The 26,661-nt window shown below is 47.3% G+C and overlaps 1 protein-coding gene across 1 annotated transcript in view; it reads right to left on the bottom strand.

The window, feature by feature from the left end:
- The window catches only part of LOC109866065 (canalicular multispecific organic anion transporter 2), a 72,332-nt gene that overhangs the window by 31,805 nt on the left and 13,866 nt on the right, over nt 1-26,661 (bottom strand). Inside the window, exons 2-7 of the mRNA XM_031799230.1 lie at nt 21,645-21,821; nt 19,687-19,812; nt 18,907-19,038; nt 11,384-11,509; nt 10,990-11,051; nt 10,610-10,741 (exon numbers count right to left, since the gene is read on the bottom strand). Of these exons, the coding sequence (XP_031655090.1) occupies nt 10,610-10,741; nt 10,990-11,051; nt 11,384-11,509; nt 18,907-19,038; nt 19,687-19,812; nt 21,645-21,821 (755 nt within the window). The remainder of the gene's footprint in view (nt 1-10,609; nt 10,742-10,989; nt 11,052-11,383; nt 11,510-18,906; nt 19,039-19,686; nt 19,813-21,644; nt 21,822-26,661) is intronic.

Below are 26,661 nucleotides of genomic sequence, written 5' to 3' on the forward strand. Positions count from 1 at the left end.
GTATTGGATAGAAAACACTGAAGTTTTTAAAACTGTTTGAATGATGTCTGTGAGTATAATAGAACTCATATGGCAGGTAAAAATGTGAGAAAAAAATCCAAACAGGAAGTGGGAAATCTGAGGTTTGTAGTTTTTGAACTCAGCCCCTATCGAATACACAGTGGGATATGGGTCATTTTGCACTTCCTACGGCTTCCACTAAATGTCAACCGTCTTTAGAACATTGTTTCAGGCTTCTACTGTGAAGGGGGGCCGGATGAGAGCTGATTGAGTCAGAGGTCTGGCAGCAGCCTCAATCTCAGTCACGCGCATTCACATGAGAGGTAGCTCTCGTTCCATTTCTTTTCTACAGACAATGGAATTATCCGGTTGGAACATTATTGAACATTCATGATAAAAACATCCTAAAGATTGATTCTATACTTAGTTTGACAAGTTTGTACGACCTGTAATATAACTTTTTGAACTTTGTCCGACGTTCGGCTGGACCTGAACGCGCGTTTGGATTTGTTTACCAAACGCCCTATTTGGACATAAATGAACTTTATCAAACAAATCAAACATTTATTGTGGAACTGGGATTCCTGGGAGTGCATTCTGATGAAGATCAAAGGTAAGTGAATATTTATAATTATATTTCTGACTAATGTTGACTCCACAACATGGCAGGTATCTGTATGGCTTGTTTTTGTGTCTGAGCACCGTACTCAGATTATTGCATGGTATGCTTTTTCCGTAAAGTTTTTTTAAAATCTGACACAGCGGTTGCATTAAGGAGAAGTTTATCTAAAGTTCCACGCATAACACTTGAATTTACATCAACATTTATAATGAGTATTTCTGTGAATTGATCTGGCTCTGCAAAATCTCAACATGTTTTTGAACTACTGAACATAACACACCAATGTAAAATGAGATTTTTGGATATAAATATGCACTTTATCGAACAAAACATACATGTATTGTGTAACATGAAGTCCTATGAGTGTCATCCGATGAAGATCATCAAAAGGTTAGTGATTAATTTGATCTCTATTTGTGCCTTTTGTGACTCCTCTCTTTGGCTGGAAAAATGGCTGGGTTTTTCTGTGACTTGGTGGTAACCTAACAATCGTTTGTGGAGCTTTCGCTGTAAAGCATTTTTTAAATCAGACACTGTGGCTGGATTAACGAGAATATTATCTTTAAAATATTCTATCTTTAAAATGCCGCCTAATACGTGTATGTTTGAGAAATTAGATTTATGGGATTTCTGTTGATTTATATTTGGCGCCCTGCAATTTCATTGGCTGTTGGCGAGGGGTTCCGCTAGTCCTAGACAGGTTAATGCCATTCCAGCCATTAGTATGAGCCGTCCTCCCCTCAGCAGCCTCCACTGAAATCAATCCTAGTGTGACTTGTATTTAAAGGATAAGTGCCTGGTGCAATAATAAAATGTCGTGAGAAAACTCTTGCCCCTGTTAACACCCATCCAATGTGTTTTTAACTTCAGTAGAATAAGCAAGTATGTTTACCGTTATACGTGACAAAGACCGAGGAAAATACAACAAATTAAGTCATTTGACATGTTTATGTAATATTAGAGACGGACTGTTTTCAAATAGAGTTTGTTTTTTTAAACAGCTGCAACAACATAAGCACAACACTTCTTCACAAATCTATAATTTCACAGTCAGAAAGTGTTGTGTGTGTGTGGTGTGTGGTTTCTGGTTTATCTTCAAGAAGACTCTGCATTCTAGAGAAGTGGTCATTCGGTTTGTCAAGCCTGATGACAGGCGGAATATTCTCTCCAATAACGCTTGGGATGCAAGGGGCAGAAACCAGATCCAGAACCACAGGACACAGCTTTGAATAAACAGCCTGCCAGCACGGGAGAAGGGACTCTCGAAACGCCTCCCTTTACCTCTTCCAGGTATTTTTGCAGCTCACAGAGGGCACTAAATGCCCTGCCAGGTTGAACCTCCGGCTGGACAATGACCTCAGATGCAATCTTCGATGTGAGGAAGCTATATTTCTAATGCACTTTGGTCAAGACGCTTGCTGGATTCATCTTCCTGGGGTCCTGCTGCTCCACGTCTGTACTCTCTGATTTGCTGAAGTACAACAGATTCTGCTTCCCTCATCAGTGTTGAGCAAAGTGTCAGAGACACACTTGGATCCATCAGGCAAGCTGCTGCAGGGGTTGGATCAAAGTTGGCTGCCAGAGGATTCAGTATGCATGCGAAGTGCTCACACAGTGACTTCAGGAGGACATGTGCCAACTGTTTTGCAACAGTAGTTGACTGCAAGTGTGCCTCAAGTTTGAGAAAGCACGGCACCACACATCAGACAGTGATTGGCTGTCAGTTTGAAGTTGGTCAGTATGGATTGCGAACTGCTCAAGCAACTTCACAAGCTGTTCTAGCTTGGCCCAGTCATGTGCTTTACTCTCCCTTGAATTTCTTCCCTGTTAGCTACAGAGCAAATTCTCCAGTGTAAAAAATAATAATACAATAGATTGGTCTGTGGACCCATATAGACACTAGAACAGTGTTCAATTAACATACTGCTTAGTGTAAAGCCTTATTAAAATATTTCCCAGAGTACCTTGCCTTTCTAGTAAATTGTAAAGTTAACATCCATGGCTGTATTTGTTAGTGACAGATAGGGTTGTTGAATTCATCCATTTCAGTCCTATGGACTTCACCAAGTGAAATCCTAAGAGAATATGTTATCATAAAAATTGTTTTTTTAAATATTTAATTGCATGAGGCCTTATTTTAAGGGCCTAGATTTACCCCATGTTTGTATTTTTGTTAACTTGTATTTATTCAGGGGACCCCAATGAGATCAGGGTCTCATTTACAATGGTGTCCTTAGGACAATGATACAACAAATTCCAAATGAACTACAAAATGACAGAATCAACACATCTTCAAAACAAATGATTTACATTCAACCCCATTAAATGAACTCAACATTAAAGTCCTAAACTGCCCTAGAGGCACCAGAGTGTCAAGGGGGGGGCACTAAAACTGAAGGCGTATTTACCTAGAAGTGAAGTTCGGTAAGTCGGACGGTTGTGTAGCAGAGCTTTGTAAACAAAACGGGAGTGATGAAGTCGTCTAAGGGACTTTAATGAGGACCAGACAACCTTTTGATACAGGATGCATTAATGCATATGAAAACGGTCCCTTGCAATAAAGCGAAGAGTGCTATGGTAGACGGCATCCAAAGTTAAGAATAGCGGCTGCTGCATTCCGATGACTGTGGTGACAGCATTTAAGAAGAACTGGCAGGAAAGTTGACTGTACAATCTGCTTCCTGCTGTTTAGGGAGAGGAAAGATTTTTCTATAAAAGAAGCCTACTTAAATCTCAGCTTCTTAACTAGCTCATCCGTTTGTTTTTTTAAACGTGAAATTATTGTCAATCCAAAAGCCCAGATACAGTGCATTTGGAAAGTATTCAGACCCCTCAACTTTTTCAACATTTTGTTACGTTACAGCTTTAATTGTAAAATGTATTAGATAATTTTTTACTCATTAATTTACACAAAATACTCCATATTGACAAAGCAAAAACAGGTTTAGAAATGTTTTCAAATTTATAAAATGTAAAAAAAAATTTTTTTACATAAGTATTCAGACACTTTGCAATGAGTCCCGAGATTTATCTCAGGTGGATCCTGTTCACATTGATCTTCCTTGAGATGTTTCCTCAACTTGATTGGAGTCCACCTGTGGTAAATTCAATTGATTGGACATGATTTGGAAAGGCACACACCTGTCTATATAAGAACAAAGCAGTTGACAGTGAATGTCAGAGCTAAAAACCAAGCCATGAGGTAGAAGGAATTGTCTGTAGAGGCCCGAGACATGATTGTGTCGAGGCACATGTCTGGGGATGGGTACCAAAACATTTCTGCAGAATTGAAGGTCCCCCAAGAACACAGTGGCCTCCATCATTCTGAAATGGAAGAAGCTTGGAACCAGGGGGCGAAGGTAAACCTTCCAACAGGACAATGATGACGTATACAGCAAAGACAACAGCGGAGTGGCTTTGGGACAAGTCTCTGAATGCCCTTGAGTGGCCCAGCCAGAAGCCGGAGTTGAAAATAGCTGTGCAGCAACACTCCCAATCCAACCTGACAGAGCTTGAGAGGATCTGAGAAGAATGGGAGAAACTCCCCAAATACAGGTGTTCAAAGCTTGTCATACCCAAGAAGACTCGAGGCTGTAATCACTGCCAAAGGTGCTTCAACAAAGTACTGAGTACAGGGTCTCAAAATGTATGTAAATGTGATATTTCAGTTCTTTTTATACATTTGCAAAAATTGATACAACTTTTTTTTGCTTTGTCATTATGTGGTATTGTGTGCAGATTGATGAGGAAAAAATGCATTTAGTACATTTTAGAATAAGGCTGTAATGTAACAAAATGTGGAAAAAGTCAAGGGGTCTGAATCATTTCGAAATGCACTGTATTTATAGGTGGGAACCTGCTAGATGACAGAACGATGTAATGCATAAATTTGAAATATTTTTGTCACATAGTGCTGCCTTGCTTAGTCACATAGTGCTGCCTTGCTTAGTCACATTGTGCTGCCTTGCTTAGTCACATTGTGCTGCCTTGCTTAGTCACATTGTGCTGCCTTGCTTAGTCACATTGTGCTGCCTTGCTTAGTCACATTGTGCTGCCTTGCTTAGTCACATTGTGCTGCCTTGCTTAGTCACATTGTGCTGCCTTGCTTAGTCACATTGTGCTGCCTTGCTTAGTCACATTGTGCTGCCTTGCTTAGTCACATTGTGCTGCCTTGCTTAGTCACATTGTGCTGCATTGCTTAGTCACATTGTGCTGCCTTGCTTAGTCACATTGTCATAGCTGGAGAAAATTTGGTCATAGAATCAATGATCGAAAAATACGTATTTTCACCTTTTCATTTAGCACCTAAAAGGACGTGATATCAATGTCTGGAAAATACTTATAAAAGACGTCTTTTCAGCGTAACTTCTCTCTCCTATTGTGTTTTCCAACCAAGACCGGAGATGAAAAGCCACTGACTCATCACATTAAATGCTCAAAAGGTGCTGCACACTGCAGTGGTTTCTATCCAATCAAAAGGTGCTGCTCTCTGCAGTGGTTTCTATCCTAACAAAAGGGTGCTGCTCACTGCAGTGGTTTCTATCGTAACAAAAGGTACTGCACACTGCAGTGGTTTCTATCCTAACAAAAGGTGCTGCTCTCTGCAGTGGTTTCTATCCTAACAAAAGATACTGCTCTCTGCAGTGGTTTCTATCCTAACAAAAGGTGCTGCTCTCTGCAGTGGTTTCTATCCTAACAAAAGATACTGCTCTCTGCAGTGGTTTCTATCCTAACAAAAGGTGCTGCTCTCTGCAGTGGTTTCTATCCTAACAAAAGGTGCTGCTCTCTGCAGTGGTTTCTATCCTAACAAAAGGTGCTGCTCTCTGCAGTGGTTTCTATCCAAACAAAAGGTGCTGCTCTCTGCAGTGGTTTCTATCCTAACAAAAGGTGCTGCTCTCTGCAGTGGTTTCTATCCAAACAAAAGGTACTGCTCACTGCAGTGGTTTCTATCCAAACAAAAGGTACTGCTCACTGCAGTGGTTTCTATCATGCTCGCACACGTACACTCCAGTACTCAGAGCTCATAAAAACAAATCACCACATCTCTCAACTGTTCTGGGAAAGAGTTGAAAAGGGAAACTACTGTTTACTTAGGCTGTGTAACCTTAAACATGAGAAACCATTCTCTACACATTCATACTACTGGGTCAATATTGTTGTAAAAAGGAAAATAAGGAAAGAAGGGAAGTGATTTTTAAACAGTAAAAAATTACTAATTAAAAAATGTTATTGGAATTTGCAGGTTTCTCTTTTCTTTGTACCTAGAAGTAGTGAAATAATTTGACATCTTTGAGATAAGCATCACCAAATAGAATGTGTTCCAGGAAAGACTAAGGAAATTGAGGAATGGTATACCCAATGTTCATGTTGACGTTAATCTCTCCCTCCCTGTGAGCCTTGGCCTGCTCCACATTCCTGTCTCCCTCCCTCTGTTCCACCCTACATCCCTTGCCTCCCTCCCTCTCCCCCACTCTCCCTCCAAGCCTTGGCCTGTCTAGGGTGTCAGGTAGGGTGGAGGTGATATGAACCTTGACTGGTCTCTCAAAGCACTTCATGATGACGGAAGTGAGTGCTACGGGGCGGTAGTCGTTTAGCTCAGTTACCTTAGCTTTCTTGGGAACAGGGACAATGGTGGCCCTCTTGAAGCATGTGGGAACAGCAAACTGGGATAGGGATTGATTGAATATGTCCGTAAACATACCAGCCAGCTGGTCTGCGCATGCTCTGAGGACGCGGCTGGGGATGCCGTCTGGGCCTGCAGCCTTGCGAGGGTTAACACGTTTAAATGTCTTACTCACCTCGGCTGCAGTGAAGGAGAGGCCGCATGTTTTGGTTGCGGGCCGTGTCAGTGGCACTGTATTGTCCTCAAAGCGGGCAAAAAAGTTATTTAGTCTGCCTGGGAGCAAGGCATCCTGGTCCGTGACTGGGCTGTTTTTCTTTTGTAATCCGTGATTGACTGTAGACCCTGCCACATACCTCTCGTGTCTGAGCCGTTGAATTGCGACTCTACTTCGTCTCTATACTGACACTTAGCGGAGAGAATGGCTACACTGTTTGTATCCGGTCACCTTGCCCTGGTTAAAAGCAGTGGTTCGCGCTTTCAGTTTCACGCGAATGCTGCCATCAATACACGGTTTCTGGTTTGGGAATGTTTTAATCATTGCTATGGGAACGACATCTTCAAACAGCCATCACTAGCACAGAGAGGCGGCTGCCTACATACAGACTTGATATCATTGGCCACTTTAATAAATGGAACACTAGTCACTTTAATAATGCCACTTTAATTAATGTTTACATTTCTCATCTCATATGTATATACTGTATACCGTAATCCTCCACTATCTATTCTATACTATTACATCTTAGCAGATCTGTCACTGCTCATCCATATATTTTATACTTATATATTCTCATCACATTCCTACAGTAGACTTTGTGTATTAGGTTGTGTTGTGGAATGTGTTAGATATTAGGTTGTGTTGTGGAATGTGTTAGATATTAGGTTGTGTTGTGGAATGTGTTAGATATTAGGTTGTGTTGTGGAATGTGTTAGATATTAGGTTGTGTTGTGGAATGTGTTAGATATTATCTGTTAGATACTGCTGCACTGTTGGATCTAGAAGCATAAGCATTTTGCTACACTCACAATAACATCTGATAACCATGTGTATGTGATCAATACGATTTGTCTGTCTCCCTCCCTCTCTCTCCCTCCCTCCCTGTGAGCCTTGATCTGTTCCAGGTCCCTCCCTCCCTCTACTCCCTCCCTCCCTGTGAGCCTTGATCTGTTCCAGGTCCCTCCCTCCCTGTGAGCCCTGATCTGTTCCAGGTCCCTCCCTCCCTCCCTCCCTCCCTCCCTCTACTCCCTCCCTCCCTGTGAGCCTTGATCTGTTCCAGGTCCCTCCCTCCCTCCCTCCCTCCCTCCCTCCCTGTGAGCCTTGATCTGTTCCAGGTCCCTCCCTCCCTCCCTCCCTGTGAGCCTTGATCTGTTCCAGGTCCCTCCCTCCCTCCCTCCCTCCCTCCCTGTGAGTCTTGATCTGTTCCAGGTCCCTCCCTCCCTCCCTCCCTGTGAGTCTTGATCTGTTCCAGGTCCCTCCCTCCCTCCCTCCCTCCCTGTGAGCCTTGATCTGTTCCAGGTCCCTCCCTCCCTCCCTCTCTGTGAGTCTTGATCTGTTCCAGGTCCCTCCCTCCCTGTGAGCCTTGATCTGTTCCAGGTCCCTCCCTCCCTCCCTCCCTGTGAGCCTTGATCTGTTCCAGGTCCCTCCCTCCCTCCCTCTACTCCCTCCCTCCCTGTGAGCCTTGATCTGTTCCAGGTCCCTCCCTCCCTCCCTCCCTCCCTCCCTGTGAGCCTTGATCTGTTCCAGGTCCCTCCCTCCCTCCCTCCCTGTGAGTCTTGATCTGTTCCAGGTCCCTCCCTCCCTCCCTGTGAGCCTTGATCTGTTCCAGGTCCCTCCATCCCTCCCTGTGAGTCTTGATCTGTTCCAGGTCCCTCCCTCCCTCCCTCCCTGTGAGCCTTGATCTGTTCCAGGTCCCTCCCTCCCTCCCTCCCTCCCTCCCTCCCTGTGAGCCTTGATCTGTTCCAGGTCCCTCCCTCCCTCCCTCCCTCCCTCCCTGTGAGCCTTGATCTGTTCCAGGTCCCTCCCTCCCTCCCTCCCTCCCTGTGAGTCTTGATCTGTTCCAGGTCCCTCCCTCCCTCCCTCCCTCCCTCCCTGTGAGCCTTGATCTGTTCCAGGTCCCTCCCTCCCTCCCTCCCTCCCTCCCTCTACTCCCTCCCTCCCTGTGAGCCTTGATCTGTTCCAGGTCCCTCCCTCCCTCCCTCCCTGTGAGCCTTGATCTGTTCCAGGTCCCTCCTCCCTCCCTCCCTCCCTGTGAGCCTTGATCTGTTCCAGGTCCCTCCTCCCTCCCTCCCTCCCTGTGAGCCTTGATCTGTTCCAGGTCCCTCCTCCCTCCCTCCCTCCCTGTGAGCCTTGATCTGTTCCAGGTCCCTCCTCCCTCCCTCCCTCCCTCCCTCCCTCCCTGTGAGCCCTGATCTGCTCCAGGTCCCTCCCTCCCTCCCTCCCTCCCTCCCTGTGAGCCTTGATCTGTTCCAGGTCCCTCCTCCCTCCCTCCCTCCCTCCCTCCCTGTGAGCCTTGATCTGTTCCAGGTCCCTCCTCCCTCCCTCCCTCCCTCCCTGTGAGCCTTGATCTGTTCCAGGTCCCTCCCTCCCTCCCTTCCTCCCTCCCTGTGAGCCTTGATCTGTTCCAGGTCCCACCCTCCCTCCCTCCCTCCCTGTGAGCCCTGATCTGCTCCAGGTCCCTCCTCCCTCCCTCCCTCCCTACCTGTGAGCCTTGATCTGCTCCAGGTCCCTCCCTCCCTACCTGTGAGCCTTGATCTGCTCCAGGTCCCTCCCTCCCTACCTGTGAGCCTTGATCTGCTCCAGGTCCCTCCCTCCCTCCCTCCCTCCCTCCCTCCCTCCCTACCTGTGAGCCTTGATCTGCTCCAGGTCCCTCCTCCCTCCCTCCCTCCCTACCTGTGAGCCTTGATCTGCTCCAGGTCCCTCCCTCCCTCCCTACCTGTGAGCCTTGATCTGCTCCAGGTCCCTCCCTCCCTCCCTACCTGTGAGCCTTGATCTGCTCCAGGTCCCTCCCTCCCTCCCTCCCTGTGAGCCTTGATCTGTTCCAGGTCCCTCCCTCCCTCCCTACCTGTGAGCCTTGATCTGCTCCAGGTCCCTCCCTCCCTCCCTCCCTGTGAGCCTTGATCTGTTCCAGGTCCCTCCTCCCTCCCTCCCTCCCTCCCTGTGAGCCTTGATCTGCTCCAGGTCCCTCCCTCCCTCCCTCCCTGTGAGCCTTGATCTGTTCCAGGTCCCTCCTCCCTCCCTCCCTCCCTCCCTCCCTGTGAGCCTTGATCTGTTCCAGGTCCCTCCTCCCTCCCTCCCTCCCTCCCTCCCTGTGAGCCTTGATCTGTTCCAGGTCCCTCCTCCCTCCCTCCCTCCCTCCCTCCCTGTGAGCCTTGATCTGTTCCAGGTCCCTCCCTCCCTCCCTTCCTCCCTCCCTGTGAGCCCTGATCTGCTCCAGGTCCCTCCCTCCCTCCCTCCCTGTGAGCCTTGATCTGTTCCAGGTCCCTCCTCCCTCCCTCCCTCCCTCCCTCCCTGTGAGCCTTGATCTGTTCCAGGTCCCTCCTCCCTCCCTCCCTCCCTCCCTGTGAGCCTTGATCTGTTCCAGGTCCCTCCCTCCCTCCCTTCCTCCCTCCCTGTGAGCCCTGATCTGCTCCAGGTCCCTCCCTCCCTCCCTCCCTGTGAGCCTTGATCTGTTCCAGGTCCCTCCTCCCTCCCTCCCTCCCTCCCTCCCTCCCTCCCTGTGAGCCTTGATCTGTTCCAGGTCCCTCCTCCCTCCCTCCCTCCCTCCCTGTGAGCCTTGATCTGTTCCAGGTCCCTCCCTCCCTCCCTTCCTCCCTCCCTGTGAGCCCTGATCTGCTCCAGGTCCCTCCCTCCCTCCCTGTGAGCCTTGATCTGCTCCAGGTCCCTCCCTCCCTCCCTACCTGTGAGCCTTGATCTGCTCCAGGTCCCTCCCTCCCTCCCTCCTCCCTCCCTACCTGTGAGCCTTGATCTGCTCCAGGTCCCTCCCTCCCTCCCTCCTCCCTCCCTCCCTGTGAGCCTTGATCTGCTCCAGGTCCCTCCCTCCCTCCCTACCTGTGAGCCTTGATCTGCTCCAGGTCCCTCCCTCCCTCCCTTCCTCCCTCCCTGTGAGCCCTGATCTGCTCCAGGTCCCTCCCTCCCTCCCTGTGAGCCTTGATCTGCTCCAGGTCCCTCCCTCCCTCCCTCCCTGTGAGCCTTGATCTGCTCCAGGTCCCTCCCTCCCTCCCTACCTGTGAGCCTTGATCTGCTCCAGGTCCCTCCCTCCCTCCCTCCTCCCTCCCTACCTGTGAGCCTTGATCTGCTCCAGGTCCCTCCCTCCCTCCCTACCTGTGAGCCTTGATCTGCTCCAGGTCCCTCCCTCCCTCCCTACCTGTGAGCCTTGATCTGCTCCAGGTCCCACTCTTTCAGCAGCTTGGGGACAACCTCCTCTGAGCTGTCCCTCTTGTTCAGTGACCACAGGTCTTTGGCTTCCAGAGGGTTCTTATAGCCTTTGATAGCCATGCTGGGACAGGGAGAGACAACGGGAAACTTTGTAAAGAGAGGGATACTTTATCAGTATCCATGGAAACCATTGCACAGAGAGAAGACTGCTGTTTGCAGTTCTATTGATTATTGATCAAATGTACCGATTAATTGAATAACATATGTGAATATGAAGTAGCTACAAGCCATACAAATATATAGGACAACACAATGATGATGAACGGGACATACTTGTTGTGTGTGTGTGTGTGGGGGAAATGGTTTTACCTAGTGAACCACCAGAAGGTCATTGTGGAGAGGAAGCCAGCAGTCGATTGAGGACAAGGATTCTGAGGAGAAGATAACAGAGTAAGAAGATAGGCCACAGTGTGTGTGTGTGTGTGTGTTTTTATGTGTGTGTGTGTGTTTTTACTATCGTTGTGGGGACCAGAAGTCCTCACAAGAATGGTAAAACAAGAAAATATTCAGACAAGTAAGGACATTTCACCAGTCCCCACAAAGAAAAAGGCTATTTTAGGCTCACGGGTTAGGGTTACGGGTTAGGAGTTAAGGTTAGGGATTTGGGGTTAAGGTTAGAAAAAAATGGATTTGAATGGGAATCAATTGTTTGGTGCCCACGAGGAAAGTAAAACAAACGTGTGTGTGTGTGTGTGAGACTCACGGGGTCTGTGTCGACATTGGAGAAAAGGGGAGGTTTCTCATTGAAGCAACAGAGGATCAGCTGTGATACAACCAGACTGAAGTAGAGATAGAAGGTAATGAAACGCAGCTTGTCTGGAATCTCACTCTGAAACACAAGACAGGAGAAATACTTGATTGACCCGTTGGAGGACATTGTGTCATGAAAGCCATTTCTTAAAAGGAGTTTGACGGACACTAAAGCTGGGTGAACACTACATGATCGTGGCCCCGATTTGTCTGTTCCAGACAAGTTTTGGAGATCTGAGACACAAATCAAAGTTTATTTGTCACGTGCGCCGAATACAACAGGTGTAGTAGACCTTACAGTGAAATGCTTCCTTACAGGCTCTAACCAATAGTGGAAAAAAGGAATGTGTGTGTGTGTGTGTGTGTGTGTGTGTGTGTGTGTGTAAGTAAAGAAATAAAACAGTAAAAAGACATTTGAAACTAAGAGTAGAGAGGCTATATACAGTAGAGAGGCTATATACAGTAGAGAGGCTACAGACAGTAGAGAGGCTACAGACAGTAGAGAGGCTACAGACAGTAGAGAGGCTACAGACAGTAGAGAGGCTATAGACAGAGAGGCTACAGACAGTAGAGAGGCTATAGACAGTAGAGAGGCTATAGACAGAGAGGCTACAGACAGTAGAGAGGCTATAGACAGTAGAGGCTACAGACAGTAGAGAGGCTACAGACAGTAGAGAGGCTACAGACAGTAGAGGGGCTACAGACAGTAGAGGGGCTACAGACAGTAGAGAGGCTACAGACAGTAGAGAGGCTACAGACAGTAGAGAGGCTACAGACAGTAGAGAGGCTACAGACAGTAGAGAGGCTATAGACAGTAGAGAGGCTACAGACAGTAGAGAGGCTACAGACAGTAGAGAGGCTACAGACAGTAGAGAGGCTACAGACAGTAGAGAGGCTACAGACAGTAGAGAGGCTACAGACAGTAGAGAGGCTACAGACAGTAGAGAGGCTACAGACAGTAGAGGGTCTATAGACAGTAGAGAGGCTACAGACAGTAGAGAGGCTACAGACAGTAGAGAGGCTACAGACAGTAGAGAGGCTACAGACAGTAGAGAGGCTACAGACAGTAGAGAGGCTACAGACAGTAGAGAGGCTACAGACAGTAGAGAGGCTATAGACAGTAGAGAGGCTATAGACAGTAGAGAGGCTACAGACAGTAGAGAGGCTACAGACAGTAGAGAGGCTACAGACAGTAGAGAGGCTACAGACAGTAGAGAGGCTACAGACAGTAGAGGGGCTACAGACAGTAGAGAGGCTACAGACAGTAGAGAGGCTACAGACAGTAGAGGGGCTACAGACAGTAGAGAGGCTATAGACAGAGGGCTACAGACAGTAGAGAGACTATAGACAGTAGAGAGGCTACAGACAGTAGAGAGGCTACAGACAGTAGAGAGGCTATAGACAGTAGAGGCTACAGACAGTAGAGAGGCTACAGACAGTAGAGAGGCTACAGACAGTAGAGAGGCTACAGACAGTAGAGAGGCTACAGACAGTAGAGAGGCTACAGACAGTAGAGAGGCTACAGACAGTAGAGAGGCTACAGACAGTAGAGAGGCTACAGACAGTAGAGAGGCTACAGACAGCAGAGAGGCTACAGACAGCAGAGAGGCTACAGACAGCAGAGAGGCTACAGACAGCAGAGAGGCTACGACAGCAGAGAGGCTACAGACAGCAGAGAGGCTACAGACAGTAGAGGGGCTACAGACAGTAGAGAGGCTACAGACAGTAGAGGGGCTACAGACAGTAGAGGGGCTACAGACAGTAGAGAGGCTTACAGACAGTAGAGAGGCTACAGACAGTAGAGAGGCTACAGACAGTAGAGAGGCTACAGACAGTAGAGAGAGGCTACAGACAGTAGAGAGGCTACAGACAGTAGAGAGGCTAGACAGTAGAGAGGCTATAGACAGTAGAGAGGCTATAGACAGAGAGGCTACAGACAGTAGAGAGGCTATAGACAGTAGAGGGCTATAGACAGTAGAGAGGCTACAGACAGTAGAGAGGCTACAGACAGTAGAGGGGCTACAGACAGTAGAGGGGCTACAGACAGTAGAGAGGCTACAGACAGTAGAGAGGCTACAGACAGTAGAGAGGCTACAGACAGTAGAGAGGCTACAGACAGTAGAGAGGCTATAGACAGTAGAGAGGCTACAGACAGTAGAGAGGCTACAGACAGTAGAGAGGCTACAGACAGTAGAGAGGCTACAGACAGTAGAGAGGCTACAGACAGTAGAGAGGCTACAGACAGTAGAGAGGCTACAGACAGTAGAGAGGCTACAGACAGTAGAGGGTCTATAGACAGTAGAGAGGCTACAGACAGTAGAGAGGCTACAGACAGTAGAGAGGCTACAGACAGTAGAGAGGCTACAGACAGTAGAGAGGCTACAGACAGTAGAGAGGCTACAGACAGTAGAGAGGCTATAGACAGTAGAGAGGCTATAGACAGTAGAGAGGCTACAGACAGTAGAGAGGCTACAGACAGTAGAGAGGCTACAGACAGTAGAGAGGCTACAGACAGTAGAGAGGGCTACAGACAGTAGAGAGGCTACAGACAGTAGAGGGGCTACAGACAGTAGAGAGGCTACAGACAGTTAGAGGGGCTACAGACATAGAGAGGCTATAGACAGAGGGGCTACAGACAGTAGAGAGACTATAGACAGTAGAGAGGCTACAGACAGTAGAGAGGCTACAGACAGTAGAGAGCTATAGACAGTAGAGAGGCTACAGACAGTAGAGAGGCTACAGACAGTAGAGAGGCTACAGGACAGTAGAGAGGCTACAGACAGTAGAGGGGCTACAGACAGTAGAGAGGCTACAGACAGTAGAGAGGCTACAGACAGTAGAGAGGCTACAGACAGTAGAGAGGCTACAGACAGTAGAGAGGCTACAGACAGCAGAGAGGCTACAGACAGCAGAGAGGCTACAGACAGCAGAGAGGCTACAGACAGCAGAGAGGCTACAGACAGCAGAGAGGCTACAGACAGCAGAGAGGCTACAGACAGTAGAGGGGCTACAGACAGTAGAGAGGCTACAGACAGTAGAGGGGCTACAGACAGTGTAGAGGGGCTACAGACAGTAGAGAGGCTACAGACAGTAGAGAGGCTACAGACAGTAGAGAGGCTACAGACAGTAGAGAGGCTACAGACAGTAGAGAGAGGCTACAGACAGTAGAGAGGCTACAGACAGTAGAGAGGCTAGACAGTAGAGAGGCTATAGACAGTAGAGAGGCTATAGATAGTAGAGAGGCTACAGACAGTAGAGGCTACAGACAGTAGAGAGGCTACAGACAGTAGAGGCTACAGACAGTAGAGGCTACAGACAGTAGAGGCTACAGACAGTAGAGAGGCTACAGACAGTAGAGGCTACAGACAGTAGAGAGGCTACAGACAGTAGAGAGGCTACAGACAGTAGAGAGGCTACAGACAGTAGAGAGGCTAGACAGTAGAGAGGCTATAGACAGTAGAGAGGCTACAGACAGTAGAGAGGCTACAGACAGTAGCGAGGCTACAGACAGTAGCGAGGCTACAGACAGTAGAGGGGCTACAGACAGTAGAGAGGCTACAGACAGTAGAGAGGCTACAGACAGTAGAGAGGCTACAGACAGTAGAGAGGCTACAGACAGTAGAGAGGCTACAGGACAGTAGAGAGGCTACAGACAGTAGAGAGGCTACAGACAGTAGAGAGGCTACAGACAGTAGAGAGGCTACAGACAGTAGCGAGGCTACAGACAGTAGCGAGGCTACAGACAGTAGCGAGGGCTACAGACAGTAGCGAGGCTACAAGACAGTAGAGGGGCTACAGACAGTAGAGAGGCTACAGACAGTAGAGAGGCTACAGACAGTAGAGGGGCTACAGACAGTAGAGGGGCTACAGACAGTAGAGGGGCTACAGACAGTAGAGGGGCTACAGACAGTAGAGGGGCTACAGACAGTAGAGAGACTACAGACAGTAGAGAGGCTACAGACAGTAGAGATGGCTACAGACAGTAGAGAGGCTATAGACAGTAGAGAGGCTACAGACAGTAGAGAGGCTACAGACAGTAGAGAGGCTACAGACAGTAGAGAGGCTACAGACAGTAGTGAGGCTACAGACAGTAGAGAGGCTATAGACAAGTAGAGAGGCTACAGACAGTAGAGAGGCTACAGGACAGTAGAGAGGCTAGACAGTAGAGAGGCTATAGACAGTAGAGGCTACAGACAGTAGAGGCTACAGACAGTAGAGAGGCGGCTACAGACAGTAGAGAGGCTACAGACAGTAGAGAGGGTCTACAGACAGTAGAGAGGCTATATACAGTAGAGAGGCTACAGACAGTAGAGAGGCTACAGACAGTAGAGAGGCTATATACAGTAGAGAGGCTATAGACAGTAGAGAGGCTATAGACAGTAGAGAGGCTATATAAGTAGAGAGGCTACAGACAGAGAGGCTATATCAGTAGAGAGACTATAGACAGTAGAGAGGCTATAGACAGTAAGAGGCTACAGACAGTAGAGAGGCTATATACAGTAGAGAGGCTACAGACAGTAGAGAGGCTACAGACAGTAGAGAGCGTACATACAGTAGAGGGGCTACAGACAGTAGAGGGGCTATATACAGTAGAGGGGCTACAGACAGTAGAGAGGCTATAGACAGTAGAGAGGCTACAGACAGTAGAGAGGCTACAGACAGTAGAGAGGCTACAGACAGTAGAGAGGCTATATACAGTAGAGAGGCTACAGACAGTAGAGAGGCTACAGACAGTAGAGAGGCTACATACAGTAGAGGGGCTACAGACAGTAGAGGGGCTATATACAGTAGAGGGGCTACAGACAGTAGAGAGGCTATAGACAGTAGAGAGGCTACAGACAGTAGAGAGGCTACAGACAGTAGAGAGGCTATATACAGTAGAGAGGCTATATACAGTAGAGAGGCTACAGACAGTAGAGGGGCTATATACAGTAGAGGGGCTATATACAGTAGAGGGGCTATATACAGTAGAGGGGCTACAGACAGTAGAGAGGCTACAGACAGTAGAGAGGCTACAGACAGTAGAGAGGCTACAGACAGTAGAGAGGCTATATACAGTAGAGAGGCTACAGACAGTAGAGAGGCTACAGACAGTAGAGAGACTATATACAGTAGAGAGGCTATATACAGTAGAGAGGCTACAGACAGTAGAGGGGCTATATACAGTAGAGAGGCTATAGACAGTAGAGAGGCTATAGACAGTAGAGAGGCTATAGACAGTAGAGAGGCTACAGACAGTAAAGAGGCTACAGACAGTAAAGAGGCTACAGACAGTAAAGAGGCTACAGACAGTAGAGAGGCTACAGACAGTAGAGAGGCTACAGACAGTAGAGAGGCTATAGACAGAGAGGCTATATACAGTAGAGGGGCTACAGACAGTAGAGAGGCTACAGACAGTAGAGAGGCTACAGACAGTAGAGAGGCTACAGACAGTAGAGAGGCTATATACAGTAGAGAGGCTACAGACAGTAGAGAGGCTACAGACAGTAGAGAGGCTATAGACAGTAGAGAGGCTACAGACAGTAGAGAGGCTATATACAGTAGAGAGGCTACAGACAGTAGAGAGGCTACAGACAGTAGAGGGGCTATATACAGTAGAGAGGCTATAGACAGTAGAGAGGCTATAGACAGTAGAGAGGCTATAGACAGTAGAGAGGCTATAGACAGTAGAGAGGCTATAGACAGTAGAGAGGCTACAGACAGTAAAGAGGCTACAGACAGTAAAGAGGCTACAGACAGTAGAGAGGCTACAGACAGTAGAGAGGCTACAGACAGTAGAGAGGCTATAGACAGAGAGGCTATATACAGTAGAGAGGCTATAGACAGTAGCGAGGCTACAGACAGTAGAGGGGCTACAGACAGTAGAGGGGCTACAGACAGTAGAGGGGCTACAGACAGTAGAGGGGCTACAGACAGTAGCGAGGCTACAGACAGTAGAGGGGCTACAGACAGTAGCGAGGCTACAGACAGTAGAGGGGCTACAGACAGTAGAGGGGCTACAGACAGTAGAGGGGCTATAGACAGTAGAGGGGCTACAGACAGTAGAGGGGCTACAGACAGTAGAGAGGCTACAGACAGTAGAGAGGCTACAGACAGTAGAGAGGCTACAGACAGTAGAGAGGCTACAGACAGTAGAGAGGCTACAGACAGTAGAGAGGCTACAGACAGTAGAGAGGCTACAGACAGTAGAGAGGCTATAGACAGTAGAGGGGCTACAGACAGTAGCGAGGCTACATACAGACACCGGTTAGTCAGGCTAATTGAGGTAGTATGTACATGTAGATATCGTTAAAGTGACTATGCATATATGATGAACAGAGAGTAGCAGTAGCGTAAAAAAGAGGGGTGGTGGGACACAATGCAGATAGCCCGGTTAGCCAATGTGCGGGAACACTGGTTGGTCGGGCCAATTGAGGTAGTATGTACATGAATATATAGCTAAAGTGACTATGGAGAGGGGGGGGGGGGGCCCTGCCTAACCCCCAAAACAACGTCCCTGCCTAACCCCCCAAAACAACGTCCCTGCCCAACCCCCCCAAAACAACATCCCTGCCCAACCCCCCAAAACAACATCCCTGCCCAACCCCCCAAAACAACATCCCTGCCCAACCCCCCAAAACAACATCCCTGCCCAACCCCCCAAAACAACATCCCTGCCCAACCCCCCAAAACAACATCCCTGCCCAACCCCCCAAAACAACATCCCTGCCCAACCCCCCAAAACAACATCCCTGCCCAACCCCCCAAAACAACATCCCTGCCCAACCCCCCAAAACAACATCCCTGCCCAACCCCCCAAAACAACATCCCTGCCCAACCCCCAAAACAACATCCCTGCCCAACCCCCCAAAACAACATCCCTGCCCAACCCCCCAAAACAACATCCCTGCCCAACCCCCCAAAACAACATCCCTGCCCAACGTCCCTGCCCAACGTCCCTGCCCAACCCCCAAAACAACGTCCCTGCCCAACCCCCCAAAACAACGTCCCTGCCCAACCCCCCAAAACAATGTCCCTGCCCAACCCCCCAAAACAACGTCCCTGCCTAACCCCCCAAAACAACGTCCCTGCCTACCCCCAAAAAAACATCCCTGCCTAACCCCCAAAACATCCCTGCCTACCCCCCCCAAACATCCCTGCCTAACCCCCCAAAACAACATCCCTGCCTAACCCCCCAAAACAACATCCCTGCCTAACCCCCCAAAACAACATCCCTGCCTAACCCCCAAAACAACATCCCTGCCTAACCCCCAAAACAACATCCCTGCGTAACCCCCCAAAACAACGTCCCTGCTTAAATCCCCAAAACAACATCCATGCCTAAACAACCGTAAGTTCTTTAGCTAGGAAAGGAGGGAGGAGAGGGAGAGAATGATGGAGGAGGGGGGGCACCTTTTGAGAGAGGCAAGGAATGAAGGAGAGAGCTGGAGGCAGATGGAGACATCAGAAAGTAAAAAGGGGGAACCTTGATCTCACCTTGGCCTGTAGGATCTTGGAGCGGAAAGGCACGATGGCACACAGTACCGACAGGAACCAGAATATAAAGAGAATCCCTGAAGACTGGACCCCTCTCAACCTCTCAAACTGGATCAGAAACGTAGCTAGCAACTGAGGCAGAGAGGAGATGGAGGGGTTGAGTTAACACGATTTAGATAAGCACAGAAACACAAAAGGGCATGTAAGGATCATCTCAGCGCTCTCTCACTTAAGCATAGGGTGAGAAAGAGAGAGAGAGAGAGAGAGAGAGAGAACATTGTGAACCAACACAGCAACTGCTCTACAATGATGCCTAAGAATAACATCAAGTTCAATAGGCTTACTTTCTACAGCGTGGCATTACTGTTAAGGCTACTGGAATACAATCTAATCATCTACCAACATAACGACACATATATGATGGATTGATTCTATGACAAGTTACGTAAACATGCATCCACCTCACACACAACCTCCCGCCCTCATAGAATTAACTCAAAAATAATGTTTACGACCACAAATAACAATAACTGTAAGTGAGCCTGTGTTTATAAACTCCTGCATTGCTTTTGTGGCAGTCGGTACCATGCAGGCGTTTAAAAAAACACAATCTACAATCTACACAATCTACATTTGACAACCCTCCCCTATTTACCCCAGTAAATGTTGAACTGTCCCTAAGCAACAAGACCCCAAAAATAAGCTATTTTTTCCAGGAAGTGAGTTGAATGCTGTACTGTCTGTTTACAACGCCACGTCCTGTTGGTTGTGTACGCGTACCATGGTGATGCCGACCACCAGCGGGGTAACGAAGTAGATGGGCGGCCGTGTGTCCCCCTGATGCAGCTCATGGAAGGTGCCGAAGAGATCTGCCCAACACACGATCCACAACAGCAACGCAAATACCTAGAGGAGGAGAGGGAGAGAGAGAGAAAGACAGAGACCCAAAACTGAGCAGGAGTCATTTATTCAAAACACATCTAAAGTGTCTGAACAAGCTTGTATGTATGTCTTCTCTGTTTCCCAATACTGGTCATTAGCCTGTCTGATAAACATTTCCACTATTGCCTTATCGTGGATTAACTAACTAATATAATATGGTCACGACACAGGAAATTAATCTCCAAACAGGATTGCATCGAGAAAGACAGAGAAAGAGAAGGAGACACAGAGAAACAGAAAGAGAAGGAGACACAGAGAAACAGAAAGAGAAGGAGACACAGAGAAACAGAAAGAGAAGGAGACACAGAGAAACAGAAAGAGAAGGAGACACAGAGAAACAGAAAGAGAAGGAGACACAGAGAAACAGAAAGAGAAGGAGACACAGAGAAACAGAAAGAGAAGGAGACACAGAGAAACAGAAAGAGAAGGAGACACAGAGAAACAGAAAGAGAAGGAGAGATGGAGACAGAGAGACAACCATGTATGTTTGGTCCGTTTCCCAGTACAGGTCATTAGCCTGTCTGATAAACATTTCCACTATTCCCTTTTCGTGCATCAACTAAAGCATCTTAAGGATTGGAACCTTTTTGTTAGCCTAAAATGACATACCCAAATCTAACTGCCTGTAGCTCAGGACCTGAAGCAAGGATATGCATATTATTGATACCATTTGAAAGGAAACACTTTGAAGTTTGTGGAAATGTGAAATTAATGTAGGAGAATATAACATTAGACCTGTAAAAGATCATCTATTAAATGCAAGAGAAAAGCCATAATGTATGATTCCAGGTTAGACGCAATTTATATTTTTGCCAGTATATGTGCAAAGTTTGACGGATTCAATGAACCATTGCATTTCTGTTCAAAATGTTGTATCAAGTCTGCCCAAATGTGCCTAATTGGTTTATTAATACATTCTAAGTTCATAACTGTGCACTCTCCTCAAACAAAAGCATTGTATTATTTCACTGTAATAGATACTCTAACTGCACTGTCCAATTTACAGTAACAAGAATTTAAACTTTCTGCACATATCAGATATGTCTATGTCCTGGGGAAAAAAGAGAAAGAGATGGAGAGAGAGAGATGGAGACAGCAGCCCAGTGTGTGGTATGAGAGAGAGACAGAGAGATGGACAGCAGCCCAGTGTGTGGTGTGAGAGAGAGACAGAGAGAGAGAGATGGAGACAGCAGCCCAGTGTGTGGTATGAGAGAGAGACAGAGAGATGGAGACAGCAGCCCAGTGTGTGGTATGAGAGAGACAGAGAGATGGAGACAGCAGCCCAGTGTGTGGTATGAGAGAGAGACAGAGAGATGGAGACAGCAGCCCAGTGTGTGGTATGAGAGAGAGACAGAGAGATGGAGACAGCAGCCCAGTGTGTGGTATGAGAGAGAGACAGAGAGATGGAGACAGCAGCCCATCACATTTGTAATGTCTTTATTGTTTTGAAACTTCTGTGTGTGTAATGTTTACTGTTAATTTGTATTGTTTATTTCACTTTATATATTATCTACCTCACTTGCTTTGGCAATGTTAACACATGTTTCCCATGCCAATAAAGCCCTTGAATTGAATTGAATTGAGAGATGGAGACAGCAGCCCAGTGTGGTGAGAGAGACAGAGAGAGAGAGATGGAGACAGCAGCCCAGTGTGTGGTGTGAGAGAGAGACAGAGAGATGGAGACAGCAGCCCAGTGTGTGGTGTGAGAGAGAGACAGATGGAGACAGCAGCCCAGTGTGTGGTATGAGAGAGAGACAGATGGAGACAGCAGCCCAGTGTGTGGTGTGGTCCCAAACCGTTTTGACTCTGTTGAGGACGGACATCATGATGTAACCCATGTTGTTCCTCTGGACGTAGAAGATGTAGGGGGGGCAAGCCAGCCACAGATAAACACAAGGTAGCCATGACAGCACTGACAGCTGGAAACACTCCGGAAGGTCTGGGCTGTCTGTGTGGAGCGTCTGATTGGCTACCTGGAATCAAATAAGATGGCGACCAATGGGATGAGACTAATACCTTGTAAATGGCAAATCATCAAACAAATATCCAGTGGGGCCAATCTGAATGACCCTATAGTCAGAAACTATGGGAACAATATGGCCGGAAGTAGAGCACTGTACGAGCCTATGGAATAGGTTGTCATGAAGAACTTAACCAGGTCTTGTTTGACCTCCCAGATCACCAGTATTGTATATTATCAGTAGTCAATCCACTTTTCTCCTGTCTTGACCCCTGACCCCAGGTCATGTTTAACCGTGTGGAATGTCGCATGACATCAGCTGGCTCAAGAGCCGAGAGGAGGGACACACGCACGCAGACGTAATGAGAGAAAGGATTTTTACAACTACCACGGTTGCTACTTTACTCATTACGTAGATAGAGATAGTCCTGTAGACTTCCATGGTTGCTACTTTACTCATTACGTAGATATAGTCCTGTAGACTTCCATGGTTGCTACTTTACTCATTACGCAGATATAGTCCTGTAGACTTCCATGGAGGGGAAAGCACAGCTTTGGGTGTTGGGTTGCATCATGGACACTAAGAACCTAGTAGAGCAACTCAAGGAGACATTGGGAAGCTTCTGAGATACTTAAAACAAAAACAGCATTACTCTCAAACTCAGCATATTTAATCCCATACTGCTTAAATAATATGCTCAAACCGTTCTTGAAATGGATCCAAGCTGAAATTAAAATACAGAAAGCTGGGTTTTTCACACTCAACAGTTTCCTGTGTTCATCAAGAATGGTCAACCATCCAAAGGACATCCAGCCAACTTGACACAAAATGTGGGAAGCATCGGGAGTCAACATGGGCCAGCATCCCTGTGGAACGTTTTCAACACCTTGTAGAGTCCTGACAAATTGAGGCTGTTCTGAATTTGGGGATATATTTTCCCACAATTGTCCCAGAGTCTATTTGGAATAAGCTATTTATTTCTCTACAAGCTGACCAATAGGTAAACCTTTCTTCTATGGGGGACAGTAGATTGACAGGCTAGTCATTTTGATGTTCGTTACTTGTCTTGTTATCTGAGGAAAAGTTCATGTGGACAGTCCTTCAAACATCTTCAAAGTGCTCATCAGAATTAGGTAAGAATTAGCGCACATCATTGCATCCTAGACTTGCATGTTCTGTTATTATGAATTACCATCATCTGAAGGGGATTTCTGTCATTCTGAGCACCGTGGGTGGACGCCCTAATCAGGTTACTGACCCAACGCACCGTGGGTGGACGCCCTAATCAGGTCCGGTAAATTTAAAATGTCTGGCGCCACAACAGAAAGCATGATCCACCATCACGTCATCATCTACTCATCTTGTGGTTTGTAGTATCAGACAGTGCCTACAAATGCTGCTTTTAAGATGAAATCTAAGCAAAAGAGTGAAGCGTATACAAATCACTATTTCACAGTCTACTTCAAAAGACATCTATGAAAAAGGCAGGATCGATGCACTTCAAGCTATGTAACAAATGTGAATGTGGAACTTGAAATATTGAACATTTCTGCATTCATAAGCTATGGTCATAGTTAACTCCATTCTATATTAAGATAGCTAAGTTAATTAAAACAGAGTCAGTGAGACTGGACAACAAGGCTGGGACTCATAATGAACACAAATGACATGTAATTAGATTTCTGTCCGGGTTTATATGCTTTTAATCAAATTTGGGCAAAATAAATTAAATATATTATAGGTTGGTGTACTTACAGTATGCAAATAAGGTTACTTAAAGTCAAACTGACATTAGCCGTTATAACTCCTAATGAGGCCTGCTATGTCAGTGCTATGAGGCCTGCTATGTCAGTGCTATGAGGCCTGCTATGTCAGTGCTATGAGGCCTGCTATGTCAGTGCTATGAGGCCTGCTATGTCAGTGCTATGAGGCCTGCTATGTCAGTGCTATGAGGCCTGCTATGTCAGTGCTATGAGGCCTGCTATGTCAGTGCTATGAGGCCTGCTATGTCAGTGCTATGAGGCCTGCTATGTCAGTGCTATGAGGCCTGCTATGTAAGTGCTATGAGGCCTGCTATGTCAGTGCTATGAGGCCTGCTATGTCAGTGCTATGAGGCCTGCTATGTCAGTGCTATGAGGCCTGCTATGTCAGTGCTATGAGGCCTGCTATGTCAGTGCTATGAGGCCTGCTATGTCAGTGCTATGAGGCCTGCTATGTCAGTGCTATGAGGCCTGCTATGTCAGTGCTATGAGGCCTGCTATGTCAGTGCTATGAGGCCTGCTATGTCAGTGCTATGAGGCCTGCTATGTCAGTGCTATGAAGGCATTTTTATTAATTGTTTTATTAAAGTAGGCAGGTCAGATAAGAACAAATTCTTATTTACAATGACGGCCTACTGGGGAACAGTGGGTTAACTGCCTTGTTCAGGGGGCAGAACGACAGACTTTTACCTTGTCAGCTCGGGGATTCGATCCAGCAACCTTTCGGGTTACTAGTCCAACGCTCTAACCACTAGGCTACCTGCCGTCCCTACACTCTAACCACTAGGCTACCTGCCGTCCCTACACTCTAACCACTAGGCTACCTGCCGTCCCTACACTCTAACCACTAGGCTACCTGCCGTCCCTACACTCTAACCACTAGGCTACCTGCCGTCCCTACACTCTAACCACTAGGCTACCTGCCGTCCCTACACTCTAACCACTAGGCTACCTGCCGTCCCTACACTCTAACCACTAGGCTACCTGCCGTCCCTACACTCTAACCACTAGGCTACCTGCCGTCCCTACACTCTAACCACTAGGCTACCTGCCGTCCCTACACTCTAACCACTAGGCTACCTGCCGTCCCTACACTCTAACCACTAGGCTACCTGCCGCATTATAGCACACCTAAACAGAACTAAAGTGCTTGCGGTTTAGTGAGGCCTGAAAAACAATCCCAAAAACCTGTGTGAGTATGGAAGCTTTTTGTTACTATCAATAGATAAAAGGAAGCAGCTATAGACAGGAGAGTAAAGCATATTGTATCAAACTCCATATCTGCAGTGTTTCAGGACCAGCCAGTGGTGAATGTGTTTGAGTGAACAGAGCAGAAGAGGCCCACCCCCAGAGTTTACCTGAACTACACAAGGTCCTCTACTCCGACAATTAATCCACACATAAAACGGTCGACCGAATCGTTTCTAATCAACTCTCCTCCTTCCAGGCTTTTTCATCTTTGAACTTATATGGCATCTACACTCCATAGTATTAATTAACAGGACAACCGGCAAAACATTTTGTCTTCCAATCACCTACGTGGGTATAACCAATGAGGAGATGGCACGTGGGCACCTGCTTCTATAAACCAATGAGGAGATGGTACGTAAACACCTGCTTCTATAAACCAATGAGGAGAAGGCACGTGGGTACCTGCTTCTATAAACCAATGAGGAGAAGGCACGTGGGCACCTGCTTCTATAAACCAATGAGGAGATGGCATGTGGGCACCTGCTTCTATAAACCAATGAGGAGATGGTACGTAAACACCTGCTTCTATAAACCAATGAGGAGATGGCACGTGGGCACCTGCTTCTATAAACCAATGAGGAGATGGCACGTGGGTATAACCAATGAGGAGAAGGCACGTGGGCACCTGCTTCTATAAACCAATGAGGAGATGGGAGAGGCAGGACATGCAGCGCGATCTGCGTCAGAAATAGAACTGACTTCTATTTTAGCCCTTGGCAACGCAGACAGTGTAGTGTGGGTGCAATAATTGAATAAGATGAATTTCTACATTTATTTTGCAACGCTCGCGCACGTGACCGGTCTGGTCAGCATGTTACTGAACATGTGACTTAGTGCGAACAAAGTGGCGCTGTAATTGACAGAGCACGTCAAGCAGTTCAGGGATAATCCTGCCCTCTTCCTCCTCAGTACAGTTAGAAATATTAGTACTATGGTTGGGGATGATATTCCTTTCCAGTTTCTATCAGATCCAGAGGCAGGTCATCAGCCCGAACCGCCTGTGAAAAAGGAGCACAAATTACGCAAAAAAAAGAAAAGAGTTAGCATGGATGGAAACCTAAAAACACAGATTTTCAACGTCCAAGTCAATTCAGATATCCTACTGTTTTGTTATTGTTCACAGTAACTGTATGCTCCGGGTTTAGTGCATGTTGTCATAACCAATCATTCATTCACTCAATTTACCCAAGTGTGGTCTTATTGAATAGTTCAATGGAGGTGTTATAGCACAGGTAGGGATGACAATGTTCACTGTCTCCCATTTGGCAAGAAAGTGGAACACTGATCTAGACTAACCAATTGTACAAATCCATTGCTCTTTAGTCCATGAAGGGAAGGTGCCAAGTGCAGACCATTGGAAGAATGGTCTGCAGACTAGATCATCTTGTCCGTTACAATCTTTGGTACTGTCCCCTGTGGGATTCAATACAGCAACATTTACAGTATTTACTGGCATGCAAACAAAAGCTGGACTTGCAACGAACAAGAGAATAGAATTAGATTTCATTTTACTGTGGACAATACCATGCTGTAGAGTAGCCCTTATATTGAGGGCGTTTAATTAAGCTGGACCAGGGTGCACCGGGCTGTGGCCCGTCACGTGAACAGGCAAAAGCGGTGAGGGAGGAGCGCCCTGCTGAAAATCGAACCGAAATCTGCGTCGCCAGGTCGTATTGTCAACAAGACAGCATGGTTCATCGTTCAGAAACACACATGTATTGGCCTTGTAGTTACTGACTCTGAAAAACACCAAAAGAAAGATGCCCAGGGTCCCTGCTCATCTGCGTGAACATGCCTTAGGCATGCTGCAAGGAGGCATGAGGTCTGCAGATGTGGCCAGG

Source organism: Oncorhynchus kisutch, linkage group LG20 (genome assembly GCF_002021735.2).
Source record: "Oncorhynchus kisutch isolate 150728-3 linkage group LG20, Okis_V2, whole genome shotgun sequence".
Taxonomy (NCBI): Eukaryota; Metazoa; Chordata; class Actinopteri; order Salmoniformes; family Salmonidae; genus Oncorhynchus; species Oncorhynchus kisutch.